We start from the raw sequence: 18,194 nt of genomic DNA on the forward strand, positions 1-18,194 counted from the left end.
GTTTTGGTGGTGATTTTCAGCTTAGGCTGAAAACTTCAGCTTCAGGCTTTTGCACATTGCTTAGAACAGAGCTGCTGGTCTCCGAAGCTGCTCCACCTGGCTCCTGTTGCCTCCGAAGTGTGCTTCCGAGTGTTTTAGAGCGGTGCTGTCTGCATGGATACAGCGTTTTAAGCGCTGTGGCAGGCACACTTGATGATGCTGTAGCAGGGCAACCAGCCTTCCTTTTAAAATCAGGTTTTGCATTTATTGTCTTTTTCTGAAGGTTTTGGCTCCAAGTTACAGTACGGTGTCAAAGTGCAGTTTGCAGCCAGCTCCGGCCTGATCAGCAGTTTGCCCCAGCACCAGACCGCTTTCTTGTGGGAGGATCCCCGAGTTCCACATGCAGGTGACCAAAAGGACCTCCTGCTTTTGAAAAAGGGATCTGACACACCTTTACTTTCCAGAGCTGGAGCTGAGGTCCCCAAACAAAACCTGGCCTCCCTTACAGTCCCCCAAGTAGAGTTTATGTAGCTGGCTGCCCAGACACGAGGCAGTTTCCCGTCCAAGCCCGTGGTGGGAGGTAAGCCATGGGGAGTGCCGGAGAGCACGTGTGGGAGGGGGTTGGAAAGCCCCAGCTGTAGAGGGTCTGCTCTTAGCTTCTAAAAACAGCTCAGCCTTCTTGTGGTGGCCCACCTAATTAACAGTTTTGGCATCTGCCCCTTGAAAAACGAAAAGCTGCAAGTCGTTGTCGTGGTTTAACCTCAGCCGGCAACTGAGCACCACGCAGCCGCTCGCTCACTCCCCCCCACCCCCAGTGGGATGGGGGAGAGAACTGGAAAAGCACAAGTGAGAAAAACTCATGGGTTGAGATAAAAACAGTTTAATAATTGAAATAAAATGATAATAATAATATGATAATAATAATAATAATACACAGAGCAAGTGATGCACAGTGCAATTGCTCACCACCCGCCGACCGATGCCCAGCCAGTCCCCGAGCAGCAGCCCCCCCAGCCAGCTTCCCCCAGTTTATGTACTGAGCATGACGTCCCATGGTATGGAATGTCCCTCTGGCCAGTTTGGCTGTGCCCCCTCCCAGCTTCTTGTGCACCTGCAGCCTTCTCAGTCAGTAGAGCATGGAAAACTAGAAAGTCCTTGGCCAGTGTAAGCACTACCTAGCAACAACTAAAACATCGGTGCCTTATCAATTTTGTTCCCATCCTAAATCCAAAACACAGCACTGTACCAGCTACTAGGAAGGAAATTAACTCTATCCCTGCCGAAACCAGGACAGTCGTGAGCTTTGAAGCTGAGGCGAGTGCTCTGTGTCCCTTCTAAGCCGTGATGAACCCCCTCAGCATGAACGCAGCTTTGGGAGTTGTGGGGCAGCACTTCACACCCAGGGAGATGTTTCTGGGGCTCCAGGTGTCTGGCAGGAGCCAAAGCCATGATCACACACACACCCTTGGGCACCTCCAACTCTTTGGACAGCCTAGAGACCGGGTTTGAAATCAAGCCACTCACCACAGTCTTGACTTCTCCAGCACCTGAAAGACACCCGTCCCAGTTGTAATATTTGTCTCACCTCCCCTTTTGCGGGTGCCAGTGGTGTTCTCGGCCTCGTGCTGTAACAGCCCTTCTGTTCACAGCCTGCACCTTCGCACTGGCTGCGAGGGAAAGGGGTCGACCTTGCTCCTGCCCACCATCTGCAGCTTGCAGAGCTTGGTCAGTGTCAACACCACCTTTTCTAATGTGAAGATCAGGCAGACCACTGAGAGGCTTCATCCTGAGGCCCCTTTTGGTCTCAGCGATTAAGGTGAAGCTTTGTGTGCTGGTGGAAGTACTGCTGGAGGGGAGGGAGATCTCTCCAGGGGTGTTGTCCTGGGACCTGGTTGACACGGGCAGTGCTTTCGGTGTGCTTAGAGCACAGCCGTCAGCCCTGCGGCGTCTCCCGCAGCTAACGGCAGCGGTCGACTGTCAGAAATAACTATTGGAGGTGAATTCAGAACAATGCTACGAGCGTGCCAGCGCCTGGCATCGTTAGTGTGATTGGTGTTCGCTCCCCGGTGACAGGTTGTTCTCAAGCAGTGACCTCATTAGATGTGAACAGCACATCTTGGGGTATTTTGCACGTGATCATGACTGTAACTGTTAATTGTAGCCTAGAAGACCTGCGGAATTATCTGTGATCAGACGTTCCCGATTGCTTTGAACCTCCCTTATGTGTTAGCCAGCTGTTTACAGAGACTCGGCGTAGTCCAGTGCTGTAATTTTTAATTTCTTTAGCAAGCGGATTTTGTCTTTTTGTTTTGCAATGCAGCTAGCTGCATCTGAGGCAAGGGACAGTGGTGCACGGGCTTCAGCTGGCCGTGGGGCCAGGTCAGGTTCAGACTTGGGCATATCTAAAATGCTCTGGGGGTCTGGCCCCGCTCTGTTTCAGACTAGAGTCTGCCTAGGAAAATTATTCCTCTGAGATGATGGAGGGATTTGGAGAAAGCATCCTAGAGTGTCCCACAGCTCGCATAGTTCAAAGCAAACAGAGAAAGGCAGAGTCTGTTTTAGGAAATGTTAGAAAACCTGCTGCTGCTTTCAAATGTTTCTTGTACCTTCAGCCGTCTTCAAAACCTGCTACTGCTTCCACATCCTTATTCAATGCAAGAAACGCTGCCTTGATGTCCCTCTACCAATAAACCCCGAATCAAATGTCTGTCTAATCAGCCCTAAAAGCTGATGAACAAAACCGTAGAAAGCTGAAAGCAAAAGTTGTTCTGCTGGTCCTGAAAAGAGGCGTGAGCAAGGCCCCTGGGAACCCCTGACATCTCTTCTGCCGGTTTTTGTCCTCAACTCAGGCGGACGCCATGGCGTTGGACAGCAGAGTAAGGGCGGTGCTGGTTTCCCGTGCCACTGCTGCCATACGCGTGCCCACTAAAGCCACAAGCAGTTACCGATGGTAACTTAATCTTTGGTTTTGACACTTTCTTTGAGGTTTAATTATTTGTGATGCCAAGTGGACTTGCTTGGATCTGTCACCAGTGTCCCCCAGCGAAGGCAGCAGTTTGTGTCTGGCACCAGCTGATGTGGCGGTCTCGGAACGCTCCTGTTCCCGGTTGGCACTGTGAATTACAGACTGGGTTCCTGCTTTCCAGCCCTGTGTTGCTGGGCTCCATGCAGTAGCGCAAGGACCACGTGCGTGGTAGCCCAGCCCACCTGTGTGGGGAAAGCTTTGAGCTGGCCTGGCTTAAAACCAGCCTCAGGACTCCCCTGACGAGGAGGAGACACAGCACAGAAGGGCACGTTGACTTCAGAGGAGCAGGACATCCCAAAGTACCTGTGTTTCACGGCACATTCCCCTCTTGGAGGCTCCGGAGCCCCTGGGGACCGGGCAGAGGTGCATGAAGCAACTCATGCTTCTTGGCGCAAGGGGTTCAGGTTCCCTCGAAACCTAGGCAGGTGTCTCTTTTACACTGGAGACCCATTTTTAGTGTTTTCTCTACAATTCTGTGGGCTTACCCTTTTTCTTGTAGGCAGGCTAAGATGCCAAAGGAGCCGTGTGCTGGACACGGCGATGCCGGGGCTGGGAACTGCCAAAGCCCTGACAGGGCTCCGGTGAACACTGTGCCACTTCAGCTGGCTTTCCTCTGCCCTCCTGTTAATTTTCCTTCCTTTTTGGTGCTCCCTTCCCGCTGCCAAGCCCTTCGGCTTTGTCTATGCTTATGGTTGCTGTTGCCATGCATGGAGGGGACTAATGGGCTAACTTTCAAAGCTCAGCCTGCAGGAGACTGTTTGCAGAAGAGCTGCGGTGTGCGGCTCGCACCCGGCCTGTTCTGCTGCGCCTCGTCTCTGCCAGCCCTGCCCTTTGCAATAACCTTCCTGCAGGGCTCTGGCAGAGGCATCTCGCAGCAGCTGTTTCGAAGGTTGCTTTTCTCAGCCGCCTGCCTCGCCTCTTAGCTGGAGGGGGGAGCGTTGTGTCGCTCTGACGGATTTCCCAACACGGTTGCAAGACCTCCATAAAAACGGACTTGCGTTGATACGGCAGGTTGTGAGCAGGGCAGCTGGGGAGCAGGTGCACCTCCTGCTCTGCCACCTCAATACGGGGATGATAATTTTCAGCGGTAGCCTCTTCCATAGTTCAGGCCAAGTTTAGCAAAGCATTTAGAGGCGGAACGGCAATCGGTTTAAACTGCAGTTTTCCCTTTTGTCTTACACAGGCACAGCAGAGCAGCTCCTCCTGGCATTCCTTAGGAAACGATCATTGCATCCTCCAGGGATCAGCTGCTGTTACTGAAACCCGCTTTTTTCCCTGTGTGTGCCTGTACTTTTCTGCACGGCTGCATTGAAATGTGCTGCCCCTGCTGTCGCAGAGCTGCTGTGAAGGGAACTGCCCGTTCCTGCTGGTTGAGTGCTAGGGGTGTAGGGGGATGATCCCGCTGAGTGGGAAGGACCCCGCTCTGAGCAGGACTGCCCGGAGAGGAACCTCAACTGCAAATACTGCAAATTGCTTTTCTACTTTCCTGATGCTGACGTAGGAGTGTTAACGGCGTGCGCACAGGCTCTGTTCGCCAGCAGGCCCACAGGCAAGGGGCAGAGGGATCAATACCTCCGTTGCAGCCCGTTGGCGCTGCTGCGGAGAGGAGCGCGGGTCGGTGCTGAAGGACTGAGCGGCCACAGCGGTAACCCACGAGCGCCCGCGCCCTGAGCAAGTGCTCGTAGGCTGCCCTGGTCCTTCCGAGGGCGGCAGTGGTGTCTGATTTTCTAGTCCCTCAGTTGGGCTCCCAGAGGATCACCTGTTCTGATGGTGGCATGTGATGGTACAGGCTGCCGCTGGGTTGTCTCGCTGTTTATTTTTAGGGAGCGAAGATGATGTGCGGATCAATCGGCGGTTTTGGTTTTAATTGAGTGGGAAGAGCGAGGTGTTGCTGTGCAGGCTGTTAACTCTGCCTGGTTTGATTTTCCTACCCCTGCTGTTGGATGCTGAAGGCTGGTCTGTGCCTAGGTTTACAGCTGGTGGGTGAGGAGTCAACGCTGAGGTAACTGGAGAGTAGCCCTGAAGGTCTGAGTCAGACTGTTGTCTTCCAGCTCTGCTTTAATTCTTCTGTTGCCGTCCCCTCTCTCCAACCCCCATCTGACTTGATTTCCACAACAGGTTCACTTTTGGGAACAGACTCTGCTCTCGCTTAGCCCCGTTCACAGCGATGGCCTTCCAAAGCTGCCTAAAATGTTCACAGCGAACGCCTGGGTGTCAGAGATGCTGGTCCCTGCTGCAGAAGCTCACGGATGTGGGTTTGGGAAAGGTGTAAACAGGAGGATTGCCCCATTCCTGGGGGAGTGGATGCAGCAGATCAGGCTTGAATGCCAACCCCTGCTCTTCGGCTCCTGGGTGGGGTGGATTTCTTCCAGCGGCGATACCATCCGTCTCTGTTTAGACACCCGCGTAGAGGGGGAAGGAACAGGGGATTCCAGAAGAGCCCGAAACTGTTTATACAAAACCCTTTGTCTAGAGGTTTGGAACTGTGCTGGTTAAAGCTAATGCTTCTGGGTGTCTTAAACAATTTACATACGGACCAGTTGCACTTTCAGCTTAGCTGTGCGGGGCTGGTTTCCCTTCTCATGCTGCAAGCTGGGCACGCTTCGCAGGGCTGCCTGCCTGTTGGCTGTTATATCGCGGTGTAGCGTGGAGTCGGGATGGAAGATAAACGCTGGGAGGTGGGGAGCGCAGAGGGGGCGGTAGTTTCACACCTAGCACATTGGCACGGGGAGAACATAAGTTTTAAATACTCCCTTTTTAAATAGTTGTCTCTACAGCGAAGTTTCCTTCCTTCAGCCAGACCGTCTGTTCTTATGCCAGCGTTTTGTGGGTCGTGGGGAAGATGCTATCCGGTGTTTCTAGAACATGAGAGCAGTAGGTGGGTAGAAGAAAGGGTTCAGCCCCTCTGAAGCGAGTGGGATGAAGGAAGGCACTCTGCCTCCGCCGCCGCCTCTGCAGGCAGCGCTGCCCCGCCGAACCGTGCAGGCTGGCCGGCCGCTTCTCCGGGGACAGTGCAGTGAGGCTTTGGGTCTGGTTACTCATTTGAAGCATAAAAAGGAGAGAGTAACTAAGAAGCCAAAGCTGAGCCACTAATGGGTTTCACTTTCCAGTTTCTGATGTGGTAACAGTATTTAAGTTGGTGCATGTTTCCCCCCACCCCCAAAGATAGTAACTTGTTTTAATAAAGAATAAATGTGACCGAGTTTTGAAAAGCATCTGGTTTCAGATGACTACTTTATAAATGCTTCTGGGTTTTTTTTTTTTCCTGTTACTACCATGGCGGGATACTTCAGTGCACTTACCTTTTTTAATCTGAATTTTGAACTGCATATTCGTGGCATTTACAATACCTTGTTTCAACGGGTTGGTGTGTAAAGAGAAGGTTTAAACGGTGTGGAAATGACACAGAAAGCAGAGGCACGTTCTAGCATTCCCGATTTAGCTGGTATTGCTGGCCCTAGTATCTGCTGAGGACAGAGTATCACATTGCCCCGATCATTTGTTCAGCTCCGCTGGACGCCAAACAGACTGTGTGTGCTCTGGCTGCAGGGGTGGGTGCTTGTGTGCAGGGGCTATTAAATGAATTTTAAAATATTTTTTTTTCTGGTTGAAAAATGGTTTTCTGATTTGAATGGGAAGATACTATCAGACAGCTCAGCCCAGCGTGTGATGAGTAGGTTATGGGTTCATACTTCAGCTGACTGATAACCATTACAGTGGAAAAATTATACAAATTATCTTGCTGAGATAGTGGCTTACTTCACTCAACCTGCCTGAACGTGTATTTTCCTGGCAGAGCCATAAATGGAGCTTCCTGTTGATTATCTTGTCCATCAAAGCAGTAATTTTTTTTTTTTTTTTTTAATTATAGCAGCTTTTAAATTGAGGCTGAGGCTACATAGGCACCCAAAATGCTGGTAGCCTGGAGATCACACAAATGAGTCAGCATGCAGAATTATCGGCATGACCAAGATTTGAGTATAGGTTGGTAGAATACAGCGCTTTTCTGTAATAAAATATAAAACTACCCCGGTTGAATAGTACTCATCATATAACCTCATTGGAGCTTTTATTTAGAGGACCAAATATTCTCCTGTCGATTCTTTCACAGGCTCATGACGAAGTCTGCCCTGAATTTCCGCTGACTTGCGAAGGCTGTGGGAAGAAGATTCCAAGGGAGAAGGTATCCATCCCGCTGTCGGTGAACCGCGTGCCGCGGTGGTGTTTGGCATCCTGGTGGGCTGACGCCAGCGGTCTCGGAGCAGGGCGGAAAACCGAGACCATTAGAAAGTGGAGTGGGGAAAACAATTAAACGACAGCCGTTAGTACAGATGTGACCTTTCCATGAGACTCAAAATACTGGTCGGGTGCGAGTGAATGTGACTCATCGGCACTTGTAGTTTTGCGTTAGTGCTGCCGACGCCACCTCCCTTTGAGCAGTGTGTTTGCCGTGTTTGGGTGCAGAGCCTCCATGGGAAAAGCACGCTCGTGGGTTTAGAGGGTACTTATGTCCTATGTAAAGCAACTATATCAACCACTGCTGCAGTTACGGGAAGGGAACCCATCTCCAGCTAAATTAATTTATTTCTAATTAATCATGTAATGAAATCCATGTCTATAGGGTCTTCATGCTGCTGGCTCCTGGGGCAAGGCTCAAAAGTCTGAAAATTAAAGTTTTGGGAAACATCGTCAAAAAGCACTTTCATCTGAAACCGTCCTGCCTGCTACGGGCAAATATTTTTAGTAGCACTGTTGCAAAAGGCCCTTGTAAAAGGGCAGGGGGAACAGAAGCATCAAAAAGATGAGCAAAGAGTTCTAAATGGGCAGCGCAATGAAGGACTTCGTGCTGGGGTCTTGGGATACAGATTTGCTTGTCTGCAGGCTGAAGCTGGAGCTCAGCACAGACTAGGCTTGTAGGATTCCCATAGGGGAGCTATCCTTTGTTTAAATATTTAACTCCCTCTTTTATCTCTCTCCAAACTTTTGTTGACGACAAACGGCTGCAGCCGTTGTAACTCCGAGTAACCTGACTCATTAAGCAAGCCAGATGGATCTAGAAGCTTTTAAAAAAGTGGTTTAAAAACAGTTTTAATCGACATCTGTTGTAGCAGATGTAGGTGTTAAATGTGGAATATGGTTGTTGTTCAGAACAGACCGCTGATATCTGATGATGAGAGGTATATCAAAACCGAGATGATAATGTGCCAGTGCTTGTTATCATTAATCATGCACTGTGTGGGAACCCAAACGAGTCATCTTGGCGGCTGGGGGGTTGGTGGCACTTCTCTGTAGAAATATCCACGGTTGGCCTTGGTTCTTCATGGCAGCTGCCAGATGAGAGGCGGCCGAGGTGCGGCGTCCGTCGGCACCCCAGTGAGGGGATGCTGGACCCAGCAGAGCATCTTCCCTTGCATGGGTGGACCTGCAGTAATTGCTATAAATACTCAGGCAGGACCACCAGGAAGCATTCTGTTCTCAGATTTATAATGCTTAGCTGGAAGTAAAAATACCAAGCTGTGGCACATCCCGACCAGGGTTACATGAAGTGGACAAAATTAAATGGCTATCTGTCTCATAGGGTTGTTCCTCATGCCTCCCCTTCCTCTGCCCTCAGTGAAGCTTGGTGCTCAGCATCCATAACGTGTACCTGTGCCGGTTGCTTTTTCTTTCTTGCACATGCAGGTGAGAAGCAAGACCTCCTAACTGTCAAGAGAAAGAGAAATAAAACTTCCTACCAGGTGTCAGTACTGTATTTATATTACAGTGAAAGTCATACCTAATGGTAGGCAGTGCCCAGGTTTAACCATGCACTTTGGCAGCTAGCGATTAGCGGTGGCTTGGGCGTTCTTGAGATTGTCTTCAGTTTCCTAGACGTCAGCGAGATGGAGAGGGAGCTACTGGGGACACATAAGATCTAACATTGCCTTCCTTTCTAGTTTCGGGACCATGTGAAGACTTGTGGCAGATCTAAAGTGCCTTGCAGATTTGAGGTTGTCGGATGTGCTGAGGTGGTAAGGGCTTGTCTGTTGATGTTTATCTCGGGATTTGTTTTCAGTTCCAGTGTTAGAGTTAACATGCAAACTGCTGTTGCCCGAACTGTTATAGATGTTTGCATTCAGATATTTAAACAAAGTGGTGTTTCAAACCCTTTGCAAATGGAGCTTAACATCATCTGCTGTCCAGAGTTTGGGTGTCCAGAGAATGAACTTAATGTGGGAGGAAACCTCCTTCTTGAGAAACACCCCGAGTGGTTTGAGACTCTGGTGGTTATGCTGCTTTCAGCTGTAAGCACAGGACTGGGCATCTGGCGTCTTGCTCTCTGCTAGAGCTTGGGCCAGGCCGTATTTTTCCATGTGACTTAGTTTTCCCAGCTCCTGCTGGTGATGTTCATGTAAATCCCTCCTCAGGAGGATTACGTGAGGCTTTGTCCTTTGGTGCTGTTAAGTACATCCGACGGAGCCCTTTTGGGGAAGTAATGGAGGAAGACAGAGTAGAACAGCGTGTACAGCTGGGGAAACGTTAAGCATCCGTCATTGTATGCGATTGCAGCATTTCTAAAACAAAACCAAAAAACCCACCCCCAAAACAGGTTTTTAACTATCTTTCTTTGGTTTTTCCCCTTTATAATTTAAAGCTAACGTTGTGACCTCAAGAGGAGGAATTTGTTCTGTGGATGGTGACAGCGTAGATTGAGCTTGCTGAATGGGGGATGTATTTCTCTTCATGTAGGTGGAAAATGAAAAGCTACTAGAACACGAAAGCAAGTGTTTGGCGGAGCATCTCTACATGCTACTGAGTTTTGTGCTCAGCCTCAAGGCTGGGTCTGGAGACCTAAAGCCCCTTCCTGCCCTTTCCTCATCACAAAACAGCTCCCCGCTACTGGCAGCAAACTCTCTGTGCTCGGAGTCGGAGCTCTCCAGGTCCCTGGAGCTCTTGGGAAGATGTGAGGCCCTTGAGAGGAAAACAGTGACCTTTGAGAACATTGTCTGCGTGCTCAATCGGGAGGTGGAAGGAGTGTCTCTAACAGCCGAAGCCTACAGTCGGCAACATCGACTAGACCAGGAGAAAATCGAAACGCTGAGTAGCAAGGTGTGTAACCACTGGCTTGGGCTTTCCAGCACTCTGAGCAGAGACTTTTTTCCGTTTCCTTTCCATGTTATTAGCTAGCAAAGCTCCACCGCCTAGCCCTGAATCTCCACAAATCTGAAGGCAGAAATAAAATATTGTTTGTGCCTGTGCCCAGCCCTCAAAAGCTTCCTGGAAAGGATGGGAATTAAACTGGCGTGCATGAAGCATTCAGATCTCTGTTAGTAATCAAGTTATGCAGACACCAAGATGTTGTTCCTAGGTGAAGTTTTCCAACGAGAGACGGAGTACCCAGCATTCCACTGGATCTCTCTGAATCCACGGGGCTGCTCACCTTCCAGACCTTTCAAAAGGAGTTGTAATCATTGATGCTGCACTACAGTGTTGTGCCAGGCATGGTCTGGAGGTGTGAAGAAGCTGCCCCCACCGGTATGCTCCAGCACAGGCCCTGCTGAGCACTGCCAGTGTGTCTTGGCAGCTGGGAGTTGGGCAGTTAGCAGCGTACCTGTGCTCTCTTGGCAAGGCAGCTGCCAACACGGGCATGACCCTATGTTAGCTAGCAGTGGTTAACCCTGTGGAGACTTTGTTGGCTGGGTGTAGGTTCTTCTCTTTCTTAATCTAATTTTGTTGCAATGCTGAGCTGGTTGGTTTTTTTTTTTTAGCCCATCCTCACTTCTTGTGCTGCTAACGTAACAGAGCTGCTCGTTGGGAGGATTTTTCCATTCGCTCTGCGAAAGTTTCCAGCTCAAGCAGAGTTGTATCGATGTATAGTGACAGGGTTCAAAAGGAAGCTTCAGTCAATTGGCTTACGATGCTAAATTTCTCCCTCCTGTGACCCCTGTCAATTCTGGAGAACGTCTCTCACTAAAGAGTCGTCCTGAAGGGGATGCTGGTGTCTGCTGGCTTTCTTGGGTCTCACAGCAGTACGTGTCTCTAACCAGGCTGCACCGTGTATCCCACTGAGCAGGTCCGGCAGCTGGAAAGGAGCATTGGGCTCAAAGATCTGGCCATGGCTGAGATGGAGGAAAAGATCCGCAACATAGAAGCTTCCACCTACGATGGTGTTTTCATCTGGAAGATAACAGAATTTGCCAGGAAGCGTCAGGAGGCGATAACAGGCCGCTCCCCTGCGATCTTCTCTCCAGGTTATTGCCCACAAATTTGCAAAACTGCAAAAGCCTTTTGCGTCTCAGCTGGGTGTGGGATTTGTAGCAGTGTCCTTAGCAGGGGAGATGCTGGCCATTCAGATCTACTTCTGTTCTGTCTCCCTTTCCCCACGGAGCCTGGAACTTTTTTTTTATTAGCATTGGGCTAAATGAAACTGCTCTGCTGAAAGAGGTGCTTTTTTGATTGCAGACGACCTTTTTCATTTCTCGTAATAGGGAAGGCAACCCTCTTAGCTCCGAATAGCCCTGCATAACCCTTTAGTTAGAATTAAAATACTCCAGAGACCATAAAACTGGCAATAAAATGGTTAAGGGAGGGAGGAAATACATATTAGAGACCCAGAAATATATTTCAGTGCCTAAAGCATGACGGTGCAAGAGACAATGTCTAAATAAAGCCCAAACCATACCTAGGGAAGTGCTTGAATATCTGTTAGAGGAAGGGGCTCTCCTCGCAGAACTGCCGCAGCCCAGCACTGTTCCTCCTGTTCTTAAAAAATAACATCTCAGACAGCGAGCAGGAGGTTGTGATCTGGCTTGTTCGCTTATGAAAGCACTTCCCAGACTTGCAGCTGTAAGATGAAACCGTCTCTTCACACAATTTCATTGCTCGGTGGGGAGCTTACCTCGCAATGTAATGGTTGAGGAGACGAGTTTGTGTTTGCCTGAGCAGGAATTGCTGCGATCTAAGCATGCTGGAGAGCTTTTTCAAAATGCCCAGAGCTGCATGCAAACCTAGAGCACATACCTTACGCCTGCTTCCTGGTGCTGTGAAAAAGCAGGCTGTGGCTGGGCCACAAGGTAAAAGCAATTGAATTTTAAAAACTGTTTTAAAGTCTGTTTTCTGGATGAAGGCTGTTCAGAGTCCTTTTTCCCTTGAAAAACTGAAGGAAAAAAGGATTCCCCTTCTTGATGGGAACTGAACTGCTACTGAAACTGTGCACATGCAATTAGCATTTCCATCTAAAAGTCAGCAGCAGCCATGGAAAGCCCCTGCTCTCTGTCCCCTTCGGGAAGGGCAGCACTTCCTTCCTTTTCCCAAAGCAAACAAATCTGCTTCAAATCTATTTTGTTTGACTTAGAGAGAGGACCTTAATTCTTGCATCCTGTCCATCTCCTGCACCGTGCTCGAGAGCTGCTTAACCTGAACATCTCCAGAGGCTGCGGTTTGGAGGGAGATGCTAGACAGAGCTGACTCTTGTCCTCTGGCCACGGGCATCCTGGCTCGCTGTGCCCCAGCTCGGGGGCTCCTCGGGCCCCTCCACGAGCTGATGCCACCTGGGGTCCTCGCAGGGGCGTGGGGTTTGTTTTCCTAGGTTGGAGAATCAAGTCAGCTGGTGGAGGGATATAAGTAGCAGAGTCAGCCCAAGGGAGGGAAAGGGGTGAAACCCCTCTGAATGCGAGAGGTTTAATCTGTCCAGTCATTTCTTCGGCCGTGCTCCGAATGCACGGTTCCTCCCAGAACTGCAGCTCGTGGTTGCTGGTGCCTCCTCCTCCGTGCTGTGTGCTGGCCGGTCTCCATCCCGTGCCTGGCAGCGGTGGCAGGGCAGCAAAGGCAGGGCCCAGGGCTTTTATAAACTGTTTCATCAAAGGAGAAAATACTTTGCGGGCCACCAGACTGTGTTTTGTGTTGCTGGTTGGTCTCTGCAATCTGCTAATGAAAATATTGTATGTGGCTGGAGGGATGGGAAGGTGAGGGTTGCCTCTGCCTAATGCTGGGACTGTCTCTGGAAAAGGCAGGACTTTTTTTTTTTTATCTTGCAAGCGCAAAGTACAAGGCCTTGTTTTCCTGCAGTAGTTGATTGTGTCATTTAGATGAGAGATCCTCATTCCTGGTGCTGCTTTAGCTAAGAAAATTAGGCTGAGAAACAAATGTTTCTTGTGGAGGTGGGGTTTTTCATCTTAGGAAGTGGAGCAAATAGGCTAGTGCTGTTCAGCCTGGGAAGGAGACGGCTGGGAGGAGAGAGGTCTGCATTGCAAATGGGATGAAAAAGGGAAATGAGTAGAATTGTTTGTTTTGTATCTAAACGTAAAGGTGAAGAAATACCAAATGAAATCAGTGTTAAAGAGAAGGAAGTAGAGTTACCACTCACTCGCGTTGTGAGGACATGACAACTGCCACAGGATTTTGCAAAGGGCAGAATCATAAGCATTCAAAAAGGCAAATCTGCACAAGACGGTTCACTGGGGGCGTGAACCGGGACAGTCCAAGCGAAGCTCCTGCTGGAAAGCCACCCGCTGCTGGCCTTCAGGTGCCGGGGGCGGCTTGCTGGGCTCTTGCTTTGCTTCTGATGTGCTTCGCCTTTGCTCAGGCCGGTGGGAAGCAGGATGCCCGGTTAATTGCTCTGAGCTGATGGTGTGGTGCACAAGGCGTTTAGCACTCTGGCTACCTGGTCCCTTTTCCTGGGTACTCCCACTGCTCTGGGGCTGTCCTTCCCCCAGTTCCCCTCCTGGTTTCACATTCACAGGGTTACAGGAGTGCTGAGAAGCCCCCGGTGGGCGGTGAGGATGTGCTGCTTGGACTAGCAGAGGGTGGCATCTGCCCTGAAAGCCTTTGGGTGAAGCAGGTGGAGAGGAAGGACTAGGGGAAACGAGTTGGGGAGTGCCAGGAGGGAAGCGGGTGACAAAGCCCTGATCTCTTGCTCCTCGCCCTGTGGAAGCGCACGGTATCCCTGCTAGTGCTAGTCTGCCTGTGCACCGAGACCCGCGGTAGAATGCCGTCTCTGATCTCCTACTCCATGCCCTGAGGCTGCTGAGCCTCACCAGACCTGAGGCACGTAGCTCTGTGCCGCTGTGGGAGGGCCGTTTGCAGCAGGTCCCCTTCTAAGATGTATTTCTGTGGCCCTGCCATGGGTCTGGTGTCACAACATGGGCATTCCCAGAATTGAGAGAAGGAGAGAGCTTGAGATCCCAGAGCCCGTACCCAGCCGTGCCCACGCCATGCAGAGTGGCTGGCATCCTAATGGGAGACCGAAGCTCACTTGAGCTCTTGCCCCATCAGAGGCAGCCAGCTTACAAAGAGGTTGCAGTGAGTACTGAGGATGGTCTACCCCCAGTTGGGGTGTTTTTGGGGTGGTTTCGTTCCTGCTTGTCAGTGTTACTGCCATGAACTGCGGCTCCTTTAGCAGTCACGTGCGGCACAACTGGTGGGTCTGCGGGGGGGGACGCAGTGGGAAGCGCCCAGCTCCCGGGCAGAGCTCCGGCTTCGGGCTCTGCCTGGGGCGCTTGTGCCTGCGGTGGCGGGTGGGGAGAGCCCGAGGGGCTGGCGGGCGGCCTGCTCTGTGCTGCAGCGCTCTGCGTCTCGGCTAGACCAGGGGCTTGTGACTGCCTGACCTTGGGCTGTCTCCAGGCAAGTCTAAGACGGCATCTGACTGTTGTTTGTACCTGCTGCCTTTCTGGACCACCTCTGTGGTACACGTATTTTAAGACCCAGACCTGGTTTCTTCCAGGATCCAAACTTTAGAGTTCAAAGGAACCTATTGGTGCCAGGCTTTGCTGGGTTTGACACTGACTGTGTCTGTTTTGCAACTTTTTGATAGCTTTCTACACGAGCAAGTACGGCTACAAGATGTGTCTGCGCGTTTACCTGAACGGGGACGGCACCGGGCGTGGGACCCATCTGTCCCTGTTCTTTGTGGTGATGAAAGGACCCAACGACGCACTTCTGCGGTGGCCCTTCAACCAGAAGGTAGGTTTGGGACAAAGCCTCTATGCCCAGCGACATGCCTCTCTAGTTTTGCACCCACTTGAGCCACTAGGTGCCATCGGTCTGGCCTACTTAGCAAGCAGAAGAAGGAAGGACTTTGATTTGTCGGCCGTCCTGGGGATTCCCCAGTTGTGCTGAAAGCACCAAGCATGCTACAGGGCAGGGGCACGAAACGGCAGAGGCTGCGGCAGGAGAGCAGCAGCGTGTTTGGAAAGCGAGCGGAGCCTCTGCATGAATTTGGGGCGAGGGAAGGTTGTCGTGGCCTCGGTACTCAGGGTGCAGCTGATGCTCACTTGGCGTCAGAAGCTCAGGTTGCAGTTCCTGGGCGTTGCAGGTTTGCGAAACACTTCAGGGCTGAGCGGGCAAAGTACTGATGCAGAGAGAGGGGCCGCCTTCTTTCGTAAGGGGACGGCAACTCTGCGACTTAATGAAATACCTGCGTGGGGTATTGGTGTTGGAAGCGAATGCCGCACCGGCCAGTTGTAGGTTTTCAGAGTCAGTCTGACAGCCCTGTGCTGCCACGCAGAAGTTTCTAGTGACAGGGCAGGATGTGGGAAGGTTTCTGCAGAATGTCACCGAGATGACGTTCTCCGCTGACCCTACTTACAGGCGTTTCTCAGATTTGTAGGTGCGTGATGAGGCTGTGGTTGCATTGGTACTTCCACGTTTCACAGGCTTCAAGTGGGAAGGTCACCGGGCTGGGTTTCCATGTGCTTTTTATTCAGCTGCTCTTGTATATTTTCATGTTTCCCCACAGGTAACCCTGATGCTCCTGGATCAGAACAACCGGGAGCACATCATCGATGCCTTCCGACCCGATGTGACATCCTCCTCCTTCCAGCGACCCATCACAGAAATGAACATTGCCAGCGGCTGCCCACTGTTCTGCCCCGTCTCCGTGATGGAAGCCAAGAACTCCTACGTGCGTGATGATGCCATCTTTATTAAAGCCATCGTTGATCTCACGGGCCTCTAACCCTCCTCACCTCTGGGAGCAGTGAACACAGAGCCAGCCCCGAATGGGGCATCCCCCTCTTGCGCTGCACTTCAGGCAGGTCTCGGAGCAAGGAGGGGGCAAAAAGCAGGAGGGGAAAAAGCCCTTCCCAAAAAGGGACCTTCGCTCTGAGTGGAAACAAGGTGTCTGATGGGAACCCTCTTCCCTGGTGTCAGAGAGACCTTCCCTGAGAAGAGGTTTGGGTGGACGTTCACGGTCTGTGGGGTACAAGAAGATCTGCTGCAGGGACTTGGGTGTCTGAACTGCCGCTCTCTGGGCTCCCAGTGGAAACCAGTGCAGCTCTTGCTCTACCAGTTTAGTGGACGGCCTCAGTGCTCTGTAGTAAAATAAGGATTTGGCCTGCCCAAGCACCACCTCACGTGGATGTTTGGCTCAGCCGCCTAGGATTTTTTTCAAAGATCTCCATGTTCCTGGAAGTTCTGTGTCCTGCAGGGATGCCGTCGCTCTGCGCTGCTGTGCCTCGGTGGATGGGAAGGGTGTGTGGCAGACTCGGTGCAAGCAGGGCGAGAGAGGTGCGGACTGGTTTGCTGCTGTTTTGGTGCCGTCGGTGTCTGCAGAGAGGGGTGCTGAACTGAGCGGTGCGGTGGGTGGAGAGCGGTACCCCGCGTCTGGCCCCCGCTCTGTTTGCTGTGCGGTTTGTGCTCTGAGCAGCGTGCTGGGAGCACGGGATGGGGCAGGCAGCGCCCGCTGCCCGGGAGGGAGTGTGGGGCAGCACCGGGGATGCCCGTGGTGAAAAGAGAAGTGAATCTTCCCTGGAGACTGCCTGTCCTGTCCTGGGAGAGGAGGGTGATGCAGGGCTCGGTGCAGGACTTCAGCCCCCTGAACCCGGGGAGTCCCAGGTGGGTTTTTAGCCAGACCCTGCCGTTCTCTGCATGCCTGCGCCTGAGCAGCGGGGGGGGCAGGATGGTGGCAGTGCTGAAAGCTGTCGTTACACACACAGATGCTCCTGAGCTGTCTTTCAGCCCCATCGTGGGGCAGCTGCAGCAGCGCAGGTGCACCAGCTTTCCCAGGGCCCGCTGCAGCTCCCCTGACGTCTGCAGCCGCGCCGTGCCATCCATCTGCACGGGCACTCGCCTCCGCAGCTGCGGTGCTGACAGACACGGCATGTCTCTTGTCTGCCGGTGTGTTGGGCGGCTGCTGGCCAGCCCCTGCCCTCCCGGAGTGCCTGCCTTGCCCGCCCGCGGCAGCTTTCCCCTGTCCTTCCCTCGGCTCTGGGAACAGCGTGCCTGCTGGTTCCCGGCCACTGCACGCTGGAGCGCTCTCTCTGCTCAGCCCCTCATTGAGCCTGCAGCCACCTGAATAGGACCTGGGGTGGCTGGAGAAGTCCCTGGGTGAAGCTTGCTGTCCCCTTTCTGTCCCTGGGCTCCTGGCACCTCTCTGTTCTGGGCAGCAAGTGTTCAGCACCTGCAAGAAGGTCTCTGTATTTGTGAAGAAACTCCTGCCAGGTCCCTCCGTCGTGGCTGGCTGGTCCCTCTGGAGTTGTTTTGTTGTGGCCATTGGTAACTCTGGACGGGCCATTAGCCAGGCTGGACTCTTGAGGCTTTGCTGCCTTCTCTGCCTGTGCTTCCCTCACCTCTGTCAGCGTCCAAACGTGCCCCAGGAGATGGTTTGTTGGTCACAGGAGCCGGCTGCTGACCCCACCTTGCAATAATAGTCCAGGGCCCTGTCCGGCTCCCGTGCTGCTCCTCCGGCTGGGAGGGTGGGCTGTGAGGCTGGAGGGTGTCACCCTCTTCTTGCTCATGGCTGCCGTCGATCACCCTTGGCAGGGAGCGGCGGCTGCTGTTGGTGGGCCCAGGGGACGCAAGGCTGTGGTGGAGGAAGGCCTGAAGCCCCTCTCCGCCGGCAGCGGCCCCCCCCGGTGCCCAGCCCCAGTCTGATGGACGCGGAGCCATCCCTGCTTGTGGTCTGCTTCCACCTCTGCTCCGGCACGGCCGCGTGGCCAGCCCAGCGGGGCCAGGGATGCCACCGGTGGAGATGAGCTGTGACCCAGCTGGGGCCTGGGCAGCCCTGCCAGGGCTGGCTGTCCCCCCACTGCCTGTGTGGTGGCACTGCCCTGACCACCGGCTCCTGGGGTGGTTCGGGGTGTCGCTGCTGCTGCCTGGGGAGCTCGGCGGGTGCCTGATGTCCTTCTCCAGGCTGGCGGGTAGCTGAGCTGGACCCTGACCCAAGATGAACCTCCTGCACCCGAGGGGGCTTCGCTGGCCCGGGGGCCCTCAC

At 52.5% G+C, this 18,194-nt stretch overlaps 1 protein-coding gene across 1 annotated transcript in view; it reads left to right on the forward strand.

Moving 5' to 3' along the window:
• The window catches only part of TRAF2 (TNF receptor-associated factor 2), a 21,807-nt gene extending 5,341 nt beyond the window's left edge, over positions 1-16,466 (forward strand). The window contains exons 4-9 of the mRNA XM_009329047.1: positions 7,116-7,187; positions 8,941-9,015; positions 9,734-10,093; positions 11,058-11,235; positions 14,796-14,944; positions 15,720-16,466. Of these exons, the coding sequence (XP_009327322.1) occupies positions 7,116-7,187; positions 8,941-9,015; positions 9,734-10,093; positions 11,058-11,235; positions 14,796-14,944; positions 15,720-15,938 (1,053 nt within the window). The 3' untranslated portion in view covers positions 15,939-16,466. The remainder of the gene's footprint in view (positions 1-7,115; positions 7,188-8,940; positions 9,016-9,733; positions 10,094-11,057; positions 11,236-14,795; positions 14,945-15,719) is intronic.
• Positions 16,467-18,194: the final 1,728 nt, after the last annotated feature.

This window comes from Pygoscelis adeliae, unplaced genomic scaffold (genome assembly GCF_000699105.1).
Source record: "Pygoscelis adeliae isolate BGI_AS28 unplaced genomic scaffold, ASM69910v1 Scaffold397, whole genome shotgun sequence".
Classification (NCBI taxonomy): Eukaryota; Metazoa; Chordata; class Aves; order Sphenisciformes; family Spheniscidae; genus Pygoscelis; species Pygoscelis adeliae.